The sequence below is a fragment of the Lithobates pipiens genome, unplaced genomic scaffold (genome assembly GCF_037356315.1).
Source record: "Lithobates pipiens isolate NorthernLeopardFrog02 unplaced genomic scaffold, aLitPip1_a1.2 Scaffold_10, whole genome shotgun sequence".
In the NCBI taxonomy this organism is placed as follows: domain Eukaryota; kingdom Metazoa; phylum Chordata; class Amphibia; order Anura; family Ranidae; genus Lithobates; species Lithobates pipiens.
Genome location: NW_027507686.1, coordinates 201,327,693 through 201,347,093, shown reverse-complemented (window position 1 = coordinate 201,347,093; position 19,401 = coordinate 201,327,693). Strand labels below are relative to the sequence as shown.

At 42.2% G+C, this 19,401-nt stretch overlaps 1 protein-coding gene across 2 annotated transcripts in view; it reads left to right on the top strand.

The window, feature by feature from the left end:
- LGR4 (leucine rich repeat containing G protein-coupled receptor 4) overlaps nt 1-19,401 on the top strand; it is a 167,436-nt gene that overhangs the window by 125,684 nt on the left and 22,351 nt on the right. For both annotated transcript variants that reach the window (XM_077460848.1, XM_077460847.1), the window contains 6 exons: nt 409-624; nt 2,569-2,640; nt 11,721-11,789; nt 11,925-11,996; nt 16,384-16,455; nt 18,781-18,849. In XM_077460848.1, the coding sequence (XP_077316974.1) occupies nt 409-624; nt 2,569-2,640; nt 11,721-11,789; nt 11,925-11,996; nt 16,384-16,455; nt 18,781-18,849 (570 nt within the window). The remainder of the gene's footprint in view (nt 1-408; nt 625-2,568; nt 2,641-11,720; nt 11,790-11,924; nt 11,997-16,383; nt 16,456-18,780; nt 18,850-19,401) is intronic.

The window sequence follows — 19,401 nt, the reverse complement described above, 5'->3', positions numbered from 1 at the left end:
ATGTCCTGGCAATTGGACCCTGAGGCCTGGGCACTGCATCCTGGAAGGAGGTTATATGCCACCCCATATTATGCTATTTCGCACCTGGAAGCATCAGGCATTGGCGACGGTTGCTTCAGAGGAATGCTGGTGAGGGTGCTTGTTACTCAACTAATTTGTCATTAATGGGCAAAGTGACTGATGTAATTTGAGCTGAATAAAATTACACTAAAAATGTAATTTGTTTAAACCATATCTCCAGTAAGTTTTTAGTACAAGGATCAAAAAATTTTTGACTTTCCTGAACGTTCACTCTGTGGTTTTATTTGTCCAACTCGTAAGTTCTTAAAATATTTTATCTCTTCCATTTTCAGTAAACTTGCTTCTGGTCATGACACAAAACTGATGAATTGTGCGTTTCTCTTACAGACGACTAGACGCTAACCATATTGTCACCGTGCCAGATGACAGCTTCGAGGGCCTTGTGCAGCTCCGACATCTGTGGCTGGATGACAACAGTTTAACAGAGGTCCCGGTTCGTCCCCTCAGTAACCTCCCATCCCTTCAGGCCTTAACGCTGGCTCTGAACAAAATCACTCACATACCGGATTATGCCTTCTCAAATCTGTCAAGCCTCGTTGTTTTGTAAGTATTTCCAGGTCAATATTTCAAGGAAATGAAAAATTTAATCTAAAATAGCAGATGTTTTTCTTTTTAAAAGGAGACTCGCTCACTGAAAAATAGCATTGTTAAAATGATCTGTTGAGACATTTGATTTCTTGGAGAAGTGTTAAAATATGTGTTTTTCCATCTGTGTTTTTAGTGGGACATTGTATTTGTATTTTTTATTTATTTTTTAAACACTATTTAACCTACATTTTGACACCGGCCATCACACATAAAGGTTTGTTGGATATCCTATTCCAAAACCATGGGCATTAGGTAGACACTGTCACCTTGGAAGGTGGAAAGCCTCCACTGAACAGAGGCTGGTGTAATATTGGGGGAAGAATAAATTAAAGAGGTCCGGTCATTTTGCCCATTCAGTGCAAAGTTCTGGAGTGTTTGTAAAGGTTCTCTGCTACCTTTCCCCAATTCTAATCAACTTGGTATACTAACCTCTACCGCTGGAGAAAATTCTTTCAGATATGGGGGAACACATGATTTTCTCACATAACTGTACTCTAGTCTGTTGAAGCAGTGACATGATCACTCCCACTAGCCTCCAGCACCAGAATTCCAGGGGACACTTTGGGTTTTACAAGCTGCAAGGGTAGCTGGAGAAAGCGGGGTGCAGGAGGCCTTTGCAAACACACCATCATTTTTCCCTGAATGGGCAAAGTGACGGGACCTCTTTAATTTATCCTTCCCCCAATATTACACCAGCCTCTGTTCAGTGGAGGCTTTCTATTAAATTTTGCAATGTGACTATGGGGAAATTTGGGTTCAGCCAAAAGCACATTTATTGGGTCACTCTGATGTTAGACAAAAAGATCTGGCTTGCAGTTGGTCTTCCAGTTCATGCCAAAGGCAATGTTCATTAGGGCTGAGCTCATGGCCCTGTACTGGCCACTCGTTGTCCCCTACTCTAAATTCATTTTAACTATCTCTTGATCAAACGGGTTTAAAAAAAACTTTCTACAACATTGGAAGTGAACAGTTGTCAAAAATGTATTTATTTGTATGTACCCTTGATCTGAACTCAATAATTTGAAGTGGTTTCTTCTACTATGGTTTTGACCATGTAAGTGGAAGGGGTAGTCAGGTGTCCAGATAATTATAACCATTATTGTAACGCAGAGGAAGAACAAAGGACGAATCTTTCAATTAATAAAGGATTTATGAATGAATTAGTAGGCAGCATCAATTTTAATTACTTTGCCGAATTTTATTCTTTTTATATATGAAAAATTGTACTTAACGCAGTTGTAAATTTATATATATATTTAAAGAAAAAATAAACATGTCATACTTACCTGCAGTGCACAATAGGGTACCCCACTGGCGCTCTAGGCTACCCCTAGAGTACTAGGGTATCGCTCCAGTGCTCTAGGCTTCCTCTCTTCTCTGCTCTGCCATAGGAAGCCGCTGTGTGCATCCATAGACACACACAACGCAACTCGACCCCAGCCCCTGCTTCCTCCCCCCCAGGATTTGAGTGACAGCAGCAGGAGCCAATGGCTCCTGCTACTGCCTCTGTGTCCTGTGAAGAGAGCGCCGCAGCAAGCACAACACTGGATCGGGAAAGGCCCCGTTAAGTATAAAAGGGGCAGGGGGTGATGCAACTGCTGGGAAATTTTGTACCTTAATGCAGGAAATGCATTAAAGTAAAACATGTCCTACCTTTACAACCACTTTTATTAAATACCAACAAAAGTAAAAAAAAAAAATATATATATAAAATTAATTTGGGTAAGACCAAGTAATTGTCAGTCAAACTATCACAACACTGAAAACTGAACAATATACAAATAGTTCTTCCTGGATTTCTATAACCATAGGCAATGTAACTGCATGCTGACAGGTTTAGTTTAATCTGCAAACTGTTTGCATTTTACTCAGTAAACCTTTCTCCTTTCATGCTCCTAGACATCTCCACAACAATAAAATCAAAACTCTAGGACCGCACTGCTTTGACGGGTTGGATAGCCTGGAAGCGCTGTAAGTACTGACTGTTGCATAACGTGACTCCACAATATTTATCCATCAGATTATTTCTTAGCAAGGATCAAAGAGCTGATGGCGTGACACGAGTGTGCCTGTGTATTGTGTCAAGACGAGTACTTCCTTTCATTATGGATCCCTTGCTGGAGGGGCTTTGACTGCGTGGATGGGCTTAATCAACAAAGCATTTAATTGCTATAATGGAAATAGATACAGGATGTGGGCACAGTTCACATTCTGCATGTAAAGGCAGTTCTACAGACATGTTATGCTGCAAAAGTAAGCAATGTAGGTTATATAATGAATTGACCACATCAGGTCTCATTCATGAAAGTGTAGACCCACAGCAACTATCGAAATAAAATGCTTTCACTGCCAATGATGGTGAGAAAATAAATGTGACCATGGTGGTTTTTAATGATATACTCTTTTATATGCTTTTATTTTCACCACGAGCAAAGAAAAAAATTTAGTTTTTGCATTTCTTTAGGTTTAAGGAGATGAAATTAACTTATTTTATATGAATATTTTGTATTTGCCATCTGCAGTCAACATGTGGAGCTGAAGTATAGAAAACATAAAGCTGGTGCTGCACTGTTTGAATTTTGCTCAGTTGGTGACCCTATCGACCACCTCACGCCCAACATCCCTCAATTTAAAAATCGAAGGAGATGGGCGTTAAATGTCAGCTGAACAACACCTGCATGTATTCAGGTGCAGGCACTGTTCAAGGAGTTTGACAACTGGCGGGCCAACTGTCAAAAGCCACAGTGTGAGAGTCATCCATCCTTGTTGTGCCAGAGGTTTTTGCATGCTAGTCTCATATTAAAAATGAAAAGTTTACTAAAGTTACGAAAGTTCTCGTACAGCGGAATATAAACTTGGAAGTGATTTAATGTGTTGTGCATTTGTGTAGTTGTGGTCTGGATGAATCAAGCTAAGACTGATTTTACCTGCTAACCAATTAGGCTGGGTGAGGTGTGCGGTGGCTGGGCTATCTCTTCCAATTTTTTCAGTATGCTTTGGGTCTGGATGGACCTTTCCTCAGCCTGCACCCTCACTAGTCAGCGGCATCCAAATCAGACCTTGACAGCCAGAGCAGGGACCATTAGGCATTTATCATGGGTCTCGGAGAAAGAACAACTTCCTGTCCAAGGATCCAGAAATGTCGGCACCCCAGCTAATGTCTTCATCAGTTCTCGGGTGCCATGCCGCCGCCATTGCCTGTGAGGGAATCCGGTAGTGAAGCCTTGGGGCTTCACAGCCGGTTCCCTACTGCGTATTCGTGAAGCACCCTGCGCTTTCTGAATGGCAGGGGAAGGAGGAGGGGAGCCGAACTTCTGAGCAATCTGGACGCGGCGAGATCTCTCAGAAGTGGGGACAGGTACTTGTCAAAAACAGGCAGATAAGTGGAGCTTCCACTTTTGGGTGGAACTCCGCTTTAACATTTTTTTTATCCTTTAGGTAGTGCTGGGCTTTCTCTGAAAGCTTAACCTTTTCAGACAGTGTTATGTGTATATCCCCCATAGTGAAATAGATTTATTTATACAAATTACAAATCTACCCCATAGTAAATGTTTTTGTTAAAAAAAGTTAGATTATATCAGTTTCTAAAGATTTAGTGTAAAAAAATTAAAATAAAATTGGGCAAAAAAGATGTTGGTGTCTTGGGACCGGAATTTAAAACTTCAGGGGTCATGCACACAGAACATTCATTTTTATTTTTTTTCCTCCCCCATGTTCTAAGTGCAAAAGAAGCTTAAACGCACCTAAAGGCATGTTTGTTTAGGTTAGGCGCATCAGCATTTGTACGCTCGTTCATTTCATTGGCCAGAATATTACTTTATTCTGGCCATTGGAATGCGTGAACACTCAAGCATTTCATGTTTAGGCACGTCCAGCTTTTTTCTGCCCAAACACTCCTCTACTGATTGTGCGAGTGAGGCCGCGTACACACGCGCGGACTGTTCGCCCAACTTTGTCCGTCCAACAGTTTCGGCAAACAGTCCGCTCAAAATTAGCATGGACGGACATGCCCACACACGACGAACGAACAGTTTGCTGAAACCGTGCGCGATGACGTGAACGGCACGTACGACGGGACGAAAAATACGACGTCCTATACAAAGCATTATAACTTTCGGCGTGTAAATCCTTTCTGAGCATGCGCGGAACTTAGTTTGACGAACAAGCCTACACACGGGCGGACTGTTCGCTCAAACAAGGTTTCAGCGGACAGTTTTACGGAATTTCCGAAAAACCTTGTTCGTCAAACTGTCCGCTGAAACTGTCCGCTGAAAGCCCACACACGAGCGGACTGTCCGCCCAAACACTGTTCAGCGGACAAAGTTGGGCGAACAGTCCGCCCGTGTGTACGCGGCCTGATTGTTTGTTTTTTTCCAGCCTCTAAATGCGCCTCTTCTAATACGCCTGTGTGTTTAGAGGCTGTAAAAAAATGTCAACCTTTTAATATATGGGATTCTAAAGCTTGCATGAAAAATTTGTACTTTTTATCTTGCGTGAAAATTTTTATAAGGTTAGTCAACCTAAACTGGCTACACAGAACAATTTGTACAATATATAAGGCAAGTGATATATAAAGAAATCGGAATATACATGTTCAAATCTGAAATCAAATGTGTTCATAAAAAGCTTGTAAAAAAAAAAAAAACACTTTTAAAACGTGAACCTGTGAAAATATTAACTTGCATATATATCATTTACAAATGTTTGAGCATGTCCTCGAGTATTATATATCGTTTTTAAAACCTTAAAATGTATTGGTTTTTCAGAATATTAGTAAAACAAGGTTTCATTGGTGCTTTTAGAGGATTTAAAAAAGTGTAAAATTTGTTCTCCATATTTATTTATTTTTAATTTTGTTTACATTTTGCTTGTAAGGTTATTTCACTTTTGGACCTTGCAACCCAAACTTAGGACAATGTAGATTGTACAATCTGATTGCAATGTGTATGGACAAACAACTTACATTTTCTGCCATTCAGAAAAACGTATGCAGTTTAAAAAGGGAAGCTTATAAATATTAGGTGAACATAAACTGGCAGAAATTGTAATGGATACCCTCAGATCTCTGAAGACACCCCCGGACGCTATATCTGCTGAACAGTGCAGTATAGAGAACCTATTGTCTAGTAGTTATTGTTCCCATAAGATAAGCATGGCGCCAGCTGTGTGTGCGCGCTCTGTTCACAGCCATGCATTCTTGGGCAATACGAGTGTACATGTCTGTATTCTAATCTATAAATAAATATAAAAAAAAAAAAGAAAGAAAGTCGTCTTTACCAGTTTTAGTAGGTTAAAGGTATTAATCACAGCGTATTCACACCAGAGTGTGTGTTTATGGTAACACTCGGCAACTCACTGTATGTATGGTTTGTTGTGCGCTGCCATACATTTTTATTAGCAACGCAGAGCAGTGTTCACCACAATGCATAAATGCGATTGGTTTGCATTGTGATGCGTTTTGAAACATACAGGATCTATTTTTGTTTCCTGAGGTTGAGATATATTGGCAGCCTTTTTCTTAAAAGAATGGGCTTCAATGCAGTGCTCCTTAACGCAAAGAAAATATGCGTAAGTGGTTGGCACTTCTGGCTAGCAGCATTAGGGACGTTGGTTCAAATCCCAACCACAGCACCACCTGCGTTGAGTTTGCATGTGCCTATGTGGGTTACCTCCCAGGGTACTCTGTTTTCCCACTCAGGGTATTCGGATTCCTCCCACACTTCAAAGACATGCTGATAGGTTAATTAGCTCCTGTCTAAATTGGCCCTAGTATGTGTATCTATGAATTTGAGTTAGGAGCCTTAGATTTTAAGCCCCTTGAGGGACTGATGTAAAAGTGCTGCATAAAAGCATTCTCTGGAGCACATGCCAAATGGCCAAATTCCATGTTTTCACAGTGCAGCACGACAGCTACCATGTTACCCGGAGCTAAGTGGGGTTCAATGTATAGAAATGCCTGCTATTAAGCGATTCTTCAGCCAGTTCAGAAAAAAATTTAAATAAGCAGGTACAAAAACTTTAGCTGAGGACTTTTAATAAACAGATACTCGCCTGTCCCAGGATACAGCGTCAGCCTCACCCAAGCTGGTTCTTCACCAATCTTCGTGTCTCTGGTGCTGACATGTTAATTGTGGGCAACTGGCTGTAACTCCTTGTGGCTTAATAGCCAGCTGCTCATTGTGGATATGCGAGCCATGCTGCGCTTTGTGAATGGTCCTGCAGCCTTTTGGAACCTATGATGTCCCAGAAGGCTACTAGGAGAACTTCTAATCGGATCACCTAGGCACCTAGGGGGAGAAGGAGGAAGGGCAGAACTTCTCCTTCTGGGTGAAGTTCTACTTTAGGTAGAATAATCGTTATGTTACAGTATGGCTCGGTTCACACTAGCTGACTCCAAAGTTGTGATTTTTAATGCAACTTTGGAGTGCGACTTTGATATGACTTTGATAAGATTTTTACACTCTCTAGCATTGAAGCCATGTCAAAGTCGGATCAAAGTAGAGCAGGAACCTTTTCTGAAATTGCAGCAACTTCAGTAGTGTCATTTAGATGACCCAAACAAATTTGAAAAAGGTGCACCTTTCTAATGAATGTCTTTGTAGCAGAATTAAATTCATAATCCACTAACATGTGGAGCCTACCTTGTAACACATTCATCTGATACTGCTCTATTTATTTTTTAGATCAAACTTTAAACACATTTGTCTCCCTTGACTTGTTAAGCACAAGTGTATCTAGCCCGACTTCCTTCCCTGTGTCCTTCCCATTGCTCTTATCGATTCACGCGAAAGAAGCCTTTTATTTTACTCTTTCAAGGAAATAAAAGAAAAAATACTGAATATTTATGTTCAACAAAAAAATCCTTTGTTTTCAAGCCATGTAAGCGTAGCGATACGGCTCCTAATTCAGCACCGGCAGGCATTCAAACAAAGGAGGAAAGGTATGAAAGAAACCATTGAATGCCCAATTCTGAAATGAAGCAGGTTTCTCCGATAGGATCAGTAAACACTTCACTGTGGTGCCAGTCGCTTCTTCTGAACGCAGATTAAGCTACAAATGGTGCAGCCTGCCCTCCTAAGCTGTAGCTCTTCAAATTGTACGTATTTTGGCATGATAATCTTTGGTTTAGAAAGCAGTGAGGCTTGACAATTGATTAATTAGCTTTTTATTCCCAATATCTCCCAGATTGGGTTTGGTTTTGGTGGATTATACACAAGAGTCAAGTTCTCCACCCCGGGACAGTCACGTTCTCCACCCCAAACTCGCTCATCCATGTCCTTATGGACCTTGTTTATGCACTGGCGTGCAGTCATGTTGCTACAGGAAGGGGCCATCCCCAAACTGTTGCCATAAAGTTGGGACCATGAAATTGTCCAAAATGTATTGGTATGTTGATGCATTAAGAATCTCTTTCACTGGAATGAAGGGGCCAAGTCCAACTCCTGAAAAACAACCCCACACTATAATCCCCCCTCCACCAGGATTTTGGTGTGGGGTTGTTTTTTAGGGGTTGGACTTGGCCCTTTAGTTCCAGTGAAGGGATCTCTTAAGGCATCAGCATACCATGGCATTTTGGACAATTTCATGCTCCCAACTTTGTGGGAACAGTTTGGGGACGGCCCCTTCCTGTTCCAACATGACTGCATACCAGTCCATAAAGACATGGATGAGCGAGTCCTGACTTCAACCCGATAGAACACCTTTGGGATGAATTAGAGAGAAGACTGCTAGCCAGGCCTTCTCTTCTAACTTCATTTTACGGTCACCCATGCTCCCCACCAAATGATTTGGACCAGTGCGCAAAGCAAGGTCCATAAAGACATAAATGAGTGAGTTTGGAGTGGAGGAACTTGACTGGCCTGCACAGAGTGCTGACCTCAACCCGATTAGACTACCTGGGCTGAATTAGAGAGGAGACTGCAAGTCGGGCCTTCGTGTACAACATCAGTGCCTGACCTCACAAATGCGCTTCTGGAAGAATGGTCAAACATTCCCATAGACACACTCCTAAACCTTGTGGAAAGCCTTCCCTGAAGAGTTGAAGCTGTTTTAGCTGCAAAGGATGGGCTAACTCAGTATTGAACCCTACAGACTAAGACTGGAATGCCATTAAAGTTCATGTGCGTGGAAAGGCAGGCGTCCCAATACATTTGGCAATATAGTGTATATATTTGTCCATTTCTGCATTTGGGCCTTGTGCACACAGCAGCTCAGAAAACCCTTTTATACAGGTATTTGGTATTTGTTTTTTTCTTTTTGCCTTTAAACACCCCCCCCCCCCCCCCATGTGTCCATGTACGCCTAGAGGTTGACAACTAGGAGCATTTGAGGCAGAAAATAAATACATCACTTGTGCCTGATGAAGAAGAGCATTTGGGCTGAGAAAACACGTGTTAATACCTTCTAATGGCCATAAAATTATTATTCTGGCCAATAGAATGCATGAACGCGCATGCAAACATGTTGCTTTTACCTTGTTTTCCCAGCTGCTTTTTCTTCTAGGTGTCCCTTGGAGCATAGTGTGCATGAGGCCTTATGGGCTTAGCTGAAGGCCATTGTCTTGTCACGGTGACATTTATTTTTATTGTTTGTGGTTTTCCTAATCCGCAGTAAGTCCTCCTTGCCTTTCCATTTGCTGAAGCCTGGTACAGCCGGCTGTGAAGTGGCTAGTATGAACTAAGCTGACCCCTGGCCATTGTTTGCTTGTATCAGATATACTCGGTACACTGAAGGAAGTGATTAAAGATGGAAAGACAAATACTGTGGTTTGAGCAGGGGATAAAAACAATACCGCTGATTTTATTTGCACTCCAACTTTGTTTTGTAAGAGTATGTTTAAGTATAATGTGGCTTTTGTTTCTGTAGTAAAAGTCAGACTATAGATTTAGACATTAAGCACTTTGCCCCGATTTATCTCTGTATGCTAGGAATATATTTTTCATTAAATGGGTCTGGGGTGACGACCCAATGGATTTCCAATTGTGCTTCTTTTCCTTGCAATGGGAGAGAAGCTAAAGTGAACACTGAAAATAATTGTCTGTCTCTTGCATTATGCCTTATTCTTAATTGGGTGTCCATTGGCTTTTAACCCATTTCAGTTCCTTGGGTATATGTATGAGAGTTCACTAAATATATGGTTGCATAAATGTGCACACCCTTAAACTAATACTTTATTGAAGCACCTTTTGCTTTTACTACAGCAATCAGTCTTTTTGGGTAGGAATCTATCAGCATGGCACATCTTGACTTGGCAATATTTGCCCGCTCTTCTTTGCAAAAACACTCCAAATCTGTCAGATTGTGTGGGCATCTCCTGTGCATAGCCCTCTTCAGATCACTCCACAGATTTTTAATTGGATTCAGGTCTGGGCTATGGCTGGACCATTCCAAAACTTTAATCTTCTTCTGGTAAAGCCATTCCTTTGTTGATTTGGATATATGCTTTCGGTCGTTGTTTTGCTGAAAGATGAAGTTCCTCTTCATGTTAAGCTTTCTAGCAGAAGCATAAAATTTTGTGCCAGTATTGACTGGTACTGTTCATAAGTCCCTCTACCTTGACTAAGGCCCATGTTTCAGCTGAAGTAAAAGAGCCCCAAAGCATGATGCCGCCACCACCATGCTTCACAGTGGGTATGGTGTTCTTTCGGTGATGTGCAGCGTTGTTTTTGCGCCACACATCTTTTGGAATTATGGCCAAAAATGTCAACCTTAGTTTCATCAGACCATAACACATTTTGCCACATGCTTTTGGGAGACTTCAGATGTGTTTTTTTAAATTTAGCCGAGCATTTTCTTTGTAAGAAAAGTCTTGCCACTGTACCCCATAGCCCAGACATATGAAGAATACAGGAGCTTGTTGTCACATGTACCACACAGCCAGTAGTTGCCAGATATCCCTGCAGCTTCTTTAATGTTGTTGTAGGCCCCTTGGCAGCCTTCCTGACCAGTGTTCTTCCTGTCTTTTCATCAATTTTGTAGAGACTTCCAGTTCTTGGTAATGTCACTGTTGTGCCATATTTTCTCCACTTGATGATGATTTTCTTCCCTGTGTTCCATGGTATATCTAATGCCTTGGAAATTCTTTTGTACCCGTCTCCTGACTGATACCTTTTAACAACGAGATCCCTCTGATTTTGGACTTTGGAAGGTCTCGGCGGATCATGGCTTTGGCTGTAGGATGCGACTAAGAAAATGTCAGGAAAGACCTACTATTTGGGGTATTTAGAGGCACTTTAAGGCCCCTTTCACACTGGGGCGGTATTCAGGCGTTACAGCGCTAAAAATAGCGCCTGTGTAGCGCCTGAAAAAAACCGGCCCCTTTAACTCCAGTGTGAAAGCCAGAGGGCTTTCACACTGGAGCGATGCGCTGGCAGGACGGTGAAAAAAGTCCTGCTAGCCGCATCTTTGGAGCGGTGAAGGAGCGGTGTATTCACCGCTCCTAAACCGCTCCTACCCATTGAAATCAATGGGACACCGCGGCAATACCGCCGGCAGGGTTTAACCCTTTTTCAGCCGCTAGCGGGGGTTAAAACTACCCCGCTAGCGCCCGCAGACCGCCGCTAAAACGATGGTAAAGCGCCGCTTAAAATAGCGGCGCTTTACCGCCGACGCCGCTCCCGCCCCAGTGTGAAAGCAGCCTAAATGATGGCAGGTGTGTACTGACTCCTACAGTTTAAATGTGATTGCTTATTTCTGAACACAGCTACATCCCCCAGTTATAAGAGGGTGTGCACACTTATGCAACCACGTTATTTACTTTTTTTTTATTTTTACTTCCCCCTCCCCTAAAAGATTTCAGTTTGTTTCTCAATTGAGTTGTACAGTTTATAGGTCACAATAAAGGTGGAAAAAGTTATGAAATGATTTATCTTCATCGAATTTTTTTACATCACCGAAACCTGACATTTTAACAGGGGTGTGTAGACTTTGTATATGCACTGTATGTATGTAAAGATTGTTCTTAAAAATAAGATTTTTTGTTTTTGTATTGTTTTTTTCCATCCTATCAGACCAACCATTAACTTGAATGTTTTTTTTTTTTTTTTTTTTAGTGACCTTAATTATAATAACCTTGCGGACTTCCCTGAAGTTATAAAGTCGTTGGGCAATTTGAAGGAGTTGTAAGTTTGTTTTGTTTTTCTTTGTTTTTAGATTTACATATCCACATGTAAAAGATATGGTAGCAAAAAATCGGTAGAGGTTAAATCGTATCTTCATAATTCAGTATTTATTTCTTATTTTTTTTCCATTTTTAGAGGTTTTCACAGCAATTCCATTACAACAATCCCTGATGGAGCATTCGAGAAAAACCCATTGCTGAAGAGCATGTGAGTTATGTTTTCATTTTATTGTGTATTTTACATGTTAACAAAAATTTAAAATGAATTAAATGTAATACTTAAAGCGGTAGTAAACCCGCAATTTTTTTTTTGTCTTTTTAACACCTGCAAAGCAAAAGGCATTATGAAATACTTACCTTAGAACGAGGCCCCCGACATCTGGCCTGATCTCTTCTGGGTATCGCGGCTCCGGCGCTGTGAGTGGCCGGAGCCGCAATATCGTCACTCCCGCGCATGTGCGCCGGAGATTTCATGCCGGCCGGCCACTGCCGGATTTTCAGGCCGAGAATCCCCTTGTGCGCATGCGCCGCTGCAGTCAGCGGCGCATACCGAGGGGAATATCTCCTGAACCGTACATATTCTGTGCATGCCAGTCAAGTTCCTCCACCCCAAAATCGCTTGCATTATATTGCTAAAAGTATTGGGCCACCCCTCCAAATCATTTGGTTGAGGGGGGATTATGGTGTGGGGTTGTTTTCCAGGGGTTGGGCTTGGCCCTTTCGTCCCAGAAGGCATCAGCATACCAAGACATTTTGGACAATTTCATACTTCCAACTTTGTGGGAACAGTTTGGGGGTGGCCCCTGTTCCAACATGACTGCACACCAGTCCACAAAGCAAGGTCCATAAAGACATGGGCGAGTCCTGACCGCAACCCGATAGAACACCTTTGGGAGGAATTAGAGAAGAGACTGCAATCCAGGCCTTCTCGTCCAATAAAATTTTAAGGTCATCAATGCTCCATCCCTTTTCTATGTCATGAGGGGGGAGGGGCTTAGTCATCATATAAATCTTAATAGAATGATCAAGCTTCCATTGTGTGATTAGCAATTTCTAATCAGTTTTTAACCCCTACCTACCCCTCCCCTAAGTCCGCCCCTAAACAATCCCTCGTAAATTATCATAAAAAAATGACACTGTTAAATGTTTTATTCAGAATTAAGTTCCAAAAATAAATATTAACAACAATTTTAACAATATTAACATAAAGCATATCAGTGCCCATCAGTGCAGCCGATCCGTGGCCATCAGTACAGTCCCATCAGTGCTGTCTCATCAGTGGCTATCAATGCCGCGTATCAGTATCCATCAATGTAGCCTATCACTGTCAATACATGCAGCCTCATCCGTCCCACTGCCTAGCAATGCATCAGGGAGAAATCAGGAGGATCTGCCAGCTGGATGACACAGAGGGGGGGATCTCCTGCTGAGACATGGCTTGTATATGAATAGCCGCTGCTGTCAAACGAAGTCCCGGCTCTTAGACTGGCTACTCTAATAGGCAGCACCCTGGTCCAATGTTGGTCCAGTGGGCGGGACTTAGTTTGATAGCAGCCAGCTATTCATATACAAGTCAAGTCTCAGCTGAAAATGCCCACTCTGTGCCATCCGGCTGCCCGATCCTTCTGACAGTTTCCTGGCTGATCGCTTCTGGCAGAAGCAGTGCAGCCTTTTGTACAGGACATCAGAGTGACCCAGGGGGAGGGAGCCCCCCTGCGGACCGCTCTGATGGCACACCATGAAACTGTCAGCCTATTCTGCCCTGTTCCACACCCGCCCTCTGCTAATTTCCACTCGCCAAATGCGAGCAGACACATGGAAATTTTGAGGGCTGCGTGTGCTGGCACCTTGCCCCACAGTGCGGACGCCCATGCTCCTACCCCTCTACAGCTAAGGAAGCTTCTATCTTAGCCTCTGTTTGATTTGCAACTGCAGTGGTGCTGCACATGTGATCAGTCATGACACCAGCCATTTGATGGTTTGACAGTTTGATTGAAACTACAAGGAAATGTGACATGCCAGGAATGTAAAGTTTTTTTTGAAACCGTTAAAGTTGAACTTTACTCATAACTTTAGAAAGAATAATGTTCTTTAGCAAGGAACAACCATTCCACATAAATATGCTACCAAAATTAGTGTGTGCTTTAAATTGCCTCCAGCATTGATCCTGTTTCTTCTTGCTGGAGGCTACCAATTTGCTGAAGCCCAGAGCCTCCGAACAGTAATACCCTTTCACACTGGGGCATTTTTCAGGCGCTTTTGGGCTAAAAATAGCTCCTGAAAAATGCCTTCCCTGCAGCCCCAGTGTGAGAACCCGGTGTATACACCGCTCCTGCACCGCCCGAAAGATGCTGCTTGCTTGACTTTGCGGGGATTTTAACCCTTTATTTGGCCACTAGCGGGGGTTAAAAGTGTCCAAAAAGTGGCGCTGTTACATCGGTAAAGCGCCGCTAAAATTAACGGTGATTTACAGTTAACGCCCCCCGCCCCAGTGTAAAAGTAGTCCAAATCAGCGGAACTGAATCAATCGATTCCAAAAAGGTCACGTTCTTGGAATGCTGGGATTTCTAACTGTCACATTTGCTTGTGTACTCAACCAAACTGGCAAACCATCAAATGGCTGGTATCATAACGGTTAGAAGTTAGATTGTAAGCTACATGAGCAGGGCCCTCCTATTCCTTCTGTATTGAACCGTGTTGTAATCGTACTGTCCCCCTTTACATTGTAAAGCCCTGCATAAATTGTTGGCGCTATTTGAATCCTATATAATAATCGAATAATGTACAGCACCATGGCAGTTGCAGATCGCAGAACAGAGGCAGCTTCCTTGCCTGTAAAGGATAGGAGAGTTTAATTCCACTTTAAGGCTGTCAGGCTATTCCTACCCTAGGCCTGATGATAAAGGTGTGGGAAGCAGCTAAAGGAATTTTGGGATATACAGGGTTTACTGAATACTCTCCTCTATGGGCTAATAGCAAGCTGGGCGAGATACAAAAAATAGGGCAAATTAAGGAATGGGAAAGTAGAGGTATTAAGCTCATCCATCAGATTTACCAGAATGGTACCTTGAAATCATTCCAGGAACTAAGAGAGCAGTATGCAATCCCGAACAAATCTTTTTTTAGATACCTGCAGGTCAGACACGCCCTGGAGAAACAATTTGGGGAGAGGGCAATAGAGTGGTGTGAGATACCAGTAATCCAGGAAGTTTTTTTGAGCAAAACTAGGTAATGGTTTAATATCTAAAATCTATGCAAGTCTAAATAAGAGGACTAGAGTAAGAACACAAGGACAATCATATAGAAAGAAATGGGAAATAGATGTGAGAAGCATATCGGAAGCCCAATGGGAGAGGATACTCGTGCTGGCACCTTGGGTGTCCCTCTCTCCACCTCAAAAACTGGCCCATCTATTCTTATTGTATAGGGTATACTACACCCCAAAGAAACTCTTCATGTTTGGCCGAAGGCAAGATGCTTCCTGCCCTAGATGTGGGAGGATGGAGGGGGATATGATACACATGTTTTGGAGATGTCCCAAACTACATCGCTACTGTAGGGAGGTGGTGGAAATAATAGCTGAGGTATTCGAGATGACAGTGGAGATGGAACCCATGGGATGTGTATTGGGATGGACAGATAGAGGTAGTGAACCCAAAGATACCAAACTAGCAAAATGAAGATGCCTTTTTCAAGCTAGGAAGCTTATAGCTCAGAAATGGCAGTCCTCTGAACCCCCTACCAGTGGGGAGTGGGTGCAGACTATGAATGGGGTAATCCTTAAGGAAAGGGCAGCATACATAAGACAGGGAGGCATTAAAAATTTTGATAAGATTTGGAAGCTGTGGTGTGAGCAAATGAACAAAAGGATATTTACCTAAAAGAGGAAGGGTTACTAGGTAGGTAAATAGCAGGATGAGGAAGATGGTGTGAGTGTGAGAGGGGAAGGGGGGGAATGTCGGGGTCAGAAAGGCGTATAAGGGCGTTATGTTTTTTTCTTTTTCTTTACTTATTTTTTTCCCCTTTTCTGCTTTTCTGTTTTTAATTGTAAGGAAATGATGTATGTTTTTTGTTTAAATTGAAAAGAAATTAATAAAAAGATAAAGTTAAAAAAAAAAAAAAAGTCTGTCAGCAAATTGGCCTCTACAAAATCAGCAGTGTCTAAAGAATAAATTACTGTATTTTAGACCTTATAGGCACTCATTTTTAATGTTTTACATAGCTAGACCTACCGAATGGGACCAGCCTCAAGTGATGTAGCAGAATTACATTTTCTTACTAAAGTCCCATTTTTAAATCAATGGGTTTAGTTCCACTTTAAGGGGTTACTACATTCCAACTAGCTCTTTGATATGTTTTATTTATTTTTTTCTGCAGAGTAACCGAACAAAATGTTCACAAGGTTTTGGTTACACATTTCCAAATTCCGTTTCACTTGTGCCTAACGGTGACATTTTCAATACATATGGCCATGTAGATCAGTTAATAATGGTTAGTCCTAACCATAATAGCTCTAGGCTTTCACTGTTTTGACCTAAATTATTGAAACCAGTTGTAACAGTGTGTATTTTTTTTTCTCTTTTTAATTCTGACAGACAATTGTACGATAATCCGTTGTCCTTTGTTGGGAATTCAGCTTTTCAAAACTTATCAGACCTCCGCTTCTTGTAAGTACTTGTCTAGCCTTTAGTAGAATGTGTGAAGTGAGATACTTGACACACAGCAATATTGGCACTGTCTGCTTTCTATAATTATACTGTTTAACCGTACTCTGATCTATGGACCCCTTAAAAAGATAAAAAAAAACGGGATTTTAATTCATTTCAAAAAGTAGTGTGACCAGAGAGAGTATGATATTATTGGAGGAACATAAGTGTTTTTTGGAGCCCTGGCAAGTGAGAATTTTTATGCTATTTACCAATAAGCTGGAATGCAGTCTAGGAGAACCAAACACAAAATGAAAAGGCCGTATGAAACATGATCCTTTTGTCTTTCACACCAGCTCACAGAACTAAACACACAATGATCAGGCTACATGTAATCTGATCGTTGGGTCCTTTCTTCCAACTTGCTGTAAAAAACACAGAATGGTCAAGACCAGGGGTCTCCAAACTTTGTAAACAAAGGGGCAGTTTACTGTCCTTCAGATTTTAGGGGGGCTGGACTGTGACCACCAGGAGTAGAAAATGTCCCAGAATCAGCTGCAGTAAACAGCTGTGTCAGTGACAGGAATTGTGCTCCATAATTTGTGTCATTGGGAGGAACTGGGCCCCATCATTGTTGTCATTGGGCCCCATTGACGGAATCATTGGGAGGACCTGTGTCCCATCATTGGTAGGAATTATGCCACATCACTTGTGTAATTGGGAGATATTGTTCCCCATCATTGGTGTCTCTGCGAGGAATTGTGCCCCATCATTGGTGTCATTGGGCCCCATTGTTGGAACCACTGGGAGGACATGTGCCCCATCATTGGTGTCATTGGTAGAATTTGTGCCACATTGCTTGTGTAATTGGGAGGAATTGTTCCCCATCATTGGTGTCACTGCAAGGAGTTGTGCCCCATCATTGATGTCATTGGGAGGAACTGTGCCCCAGTGACTTTTCTAATGTCCTGTAAGCACACCGCTTTCACACTTAAGCGGTGTGCTTGCAGGACATTAGAAAAAGTCAAGCAAGCAGCATCTTTCAGGTGGTGTGGGAGCGGTGTATACACCGCTCCTCCACCACCCCTGCCATTGGAATCAATTGGCACCACTGCCGAAGCGCCTGCAAAGCTTAGTGCGCCCCATTGTTGGAATTATTTGGAGGACCTGTGCCCCATCATTGGTAGGCATTGTGCCTCGTCACTTGTGTAACTGAGAGAAATTGTTCCCCATCATTGGTGTTACTGCGAAGAATTGTGGCCCATCAATGGTGTCATTGGGCCCCATTGTTGGAACATTGGGAGGGCCTGTGCCCCTACGTTGGTGTCATTGGTAGGAATTGTGCCACATCACTTCTGTAATTGGGAAGAATTGTTCCCCATCATTGGTGTCGCTGTGAGGAATTGTGCCCCATCATTGGTGTCATTGGACCGATTTTTGGAATCATTGGGAGGACCTGTGCCCCATCATTGGTGTCATTAGTAGGAATTGTGCCACATTGCTTGTGTAAGTGGGAGGAACAGTGCCTTGTCATCGGGAGGAACTGTGCCCCATCATTGTTAGGAATTGTGCCCCTTCCTTGGTGTCGGTGGTTATAATCGTGTCTCAAGGGCCGGATAAAAGCAAGCAAAGGGCTGCAGTTTGGAGACCACTTGTCAAGACTGTTGAATCCTCAATTTAAGCTCACAGAACAAAACACAAAATAAGGCTGCATGTTCTGATCACTGATTCTTCTATTTCAGCACACAGAACCACACCATTTCAGGCTGAACATTGAGTTTTATATGCCAGCTGTCAAAACCATACATAAAATTATTGGGATGCATGTCATCTCATCATAGTTCTTCTCTTCCAGTCCACAGGACCATACACAGAATAATCAGACTGAATGTAATCATTTGGGCTTTTATTCCAGCTGGCAGAACAAAACAAAAAATGAACAGGCTGCATATTATCGGATCCTTAAATGATCTACTCCTGCTCCGAGTACCAAACCCAAAACTAGGCTACACAAAGTGTGAAAAGCTTATATTTGATGCCAACAGTAGTACCAACTTCTCCCTATCAGCTGCCAGGCCTTTTTGTATCTTCCCCCCTCTCTGTTTAGTCTTCTCTGCAATAAATTTGCTGATGGCAAGAATGTCTGGCTATGAACCCAGAAAACGGCAGTTGTGCAAACCATAAATTAACTAGAATCTCCCACAATTATTTAGCCTCTCATAATCTTGAGTGCCTCCATTTTTACAATTAGTAGAGTGGTGGATTGAAGTATTTTGAAGTCTCACTGATCTTATAAGTTCAAACTGAATTTGTACCTTTTTTTTTTCTTAAACCTTTATTCAATAGGGTCATTCGAGGAGCATCTGACATCCTATGGTTCCCAAACTTGACTGGAACAGTAAACCTGGAAAGCCTGTGAGTGATGCAAATTACTGGGATTATTGAGCTGTACCCAGACTTTAGGATAAAACCTGGAGGAAATAAAGCCGGAAGGGATTTTAATAGCAACTAGGGGTGCAACGGATCGAAAACCTCATAAATCGGATCATTGCTCGGATCGGATCATTTTTCGGATCAGCAAAAAAAACAAGATAAATCTTGTTACACCCACCGGAGTTTTAGATTTAACTAAATGATAAATGTGAAATCAGAGGTGTTCTGTCACATTAGCAACCATGAAAGGTCAGCAGGTTTGCTGCTGCTTTTAAAATGTAACATCTAAACAGTCTGTCGGATTTACAAATTCTGTATTTAAGCATATAAGCTCCGTTTTGATAACTGTGAAATCTAAAACTCTGGTGGGCTCCGCGGATCGGGGGGGGGGGGGATCCTAACAGGGTGACCCGTTCGGATCACGGATCGGTGACGATCCGTTGCACCCCATTAGTGACCAATGTTCCTATCATGTTAGAAAATGTGAGGAAATTATAGTTTATATGTTGTACATGAAAAGTGTGTGTTGTGGCA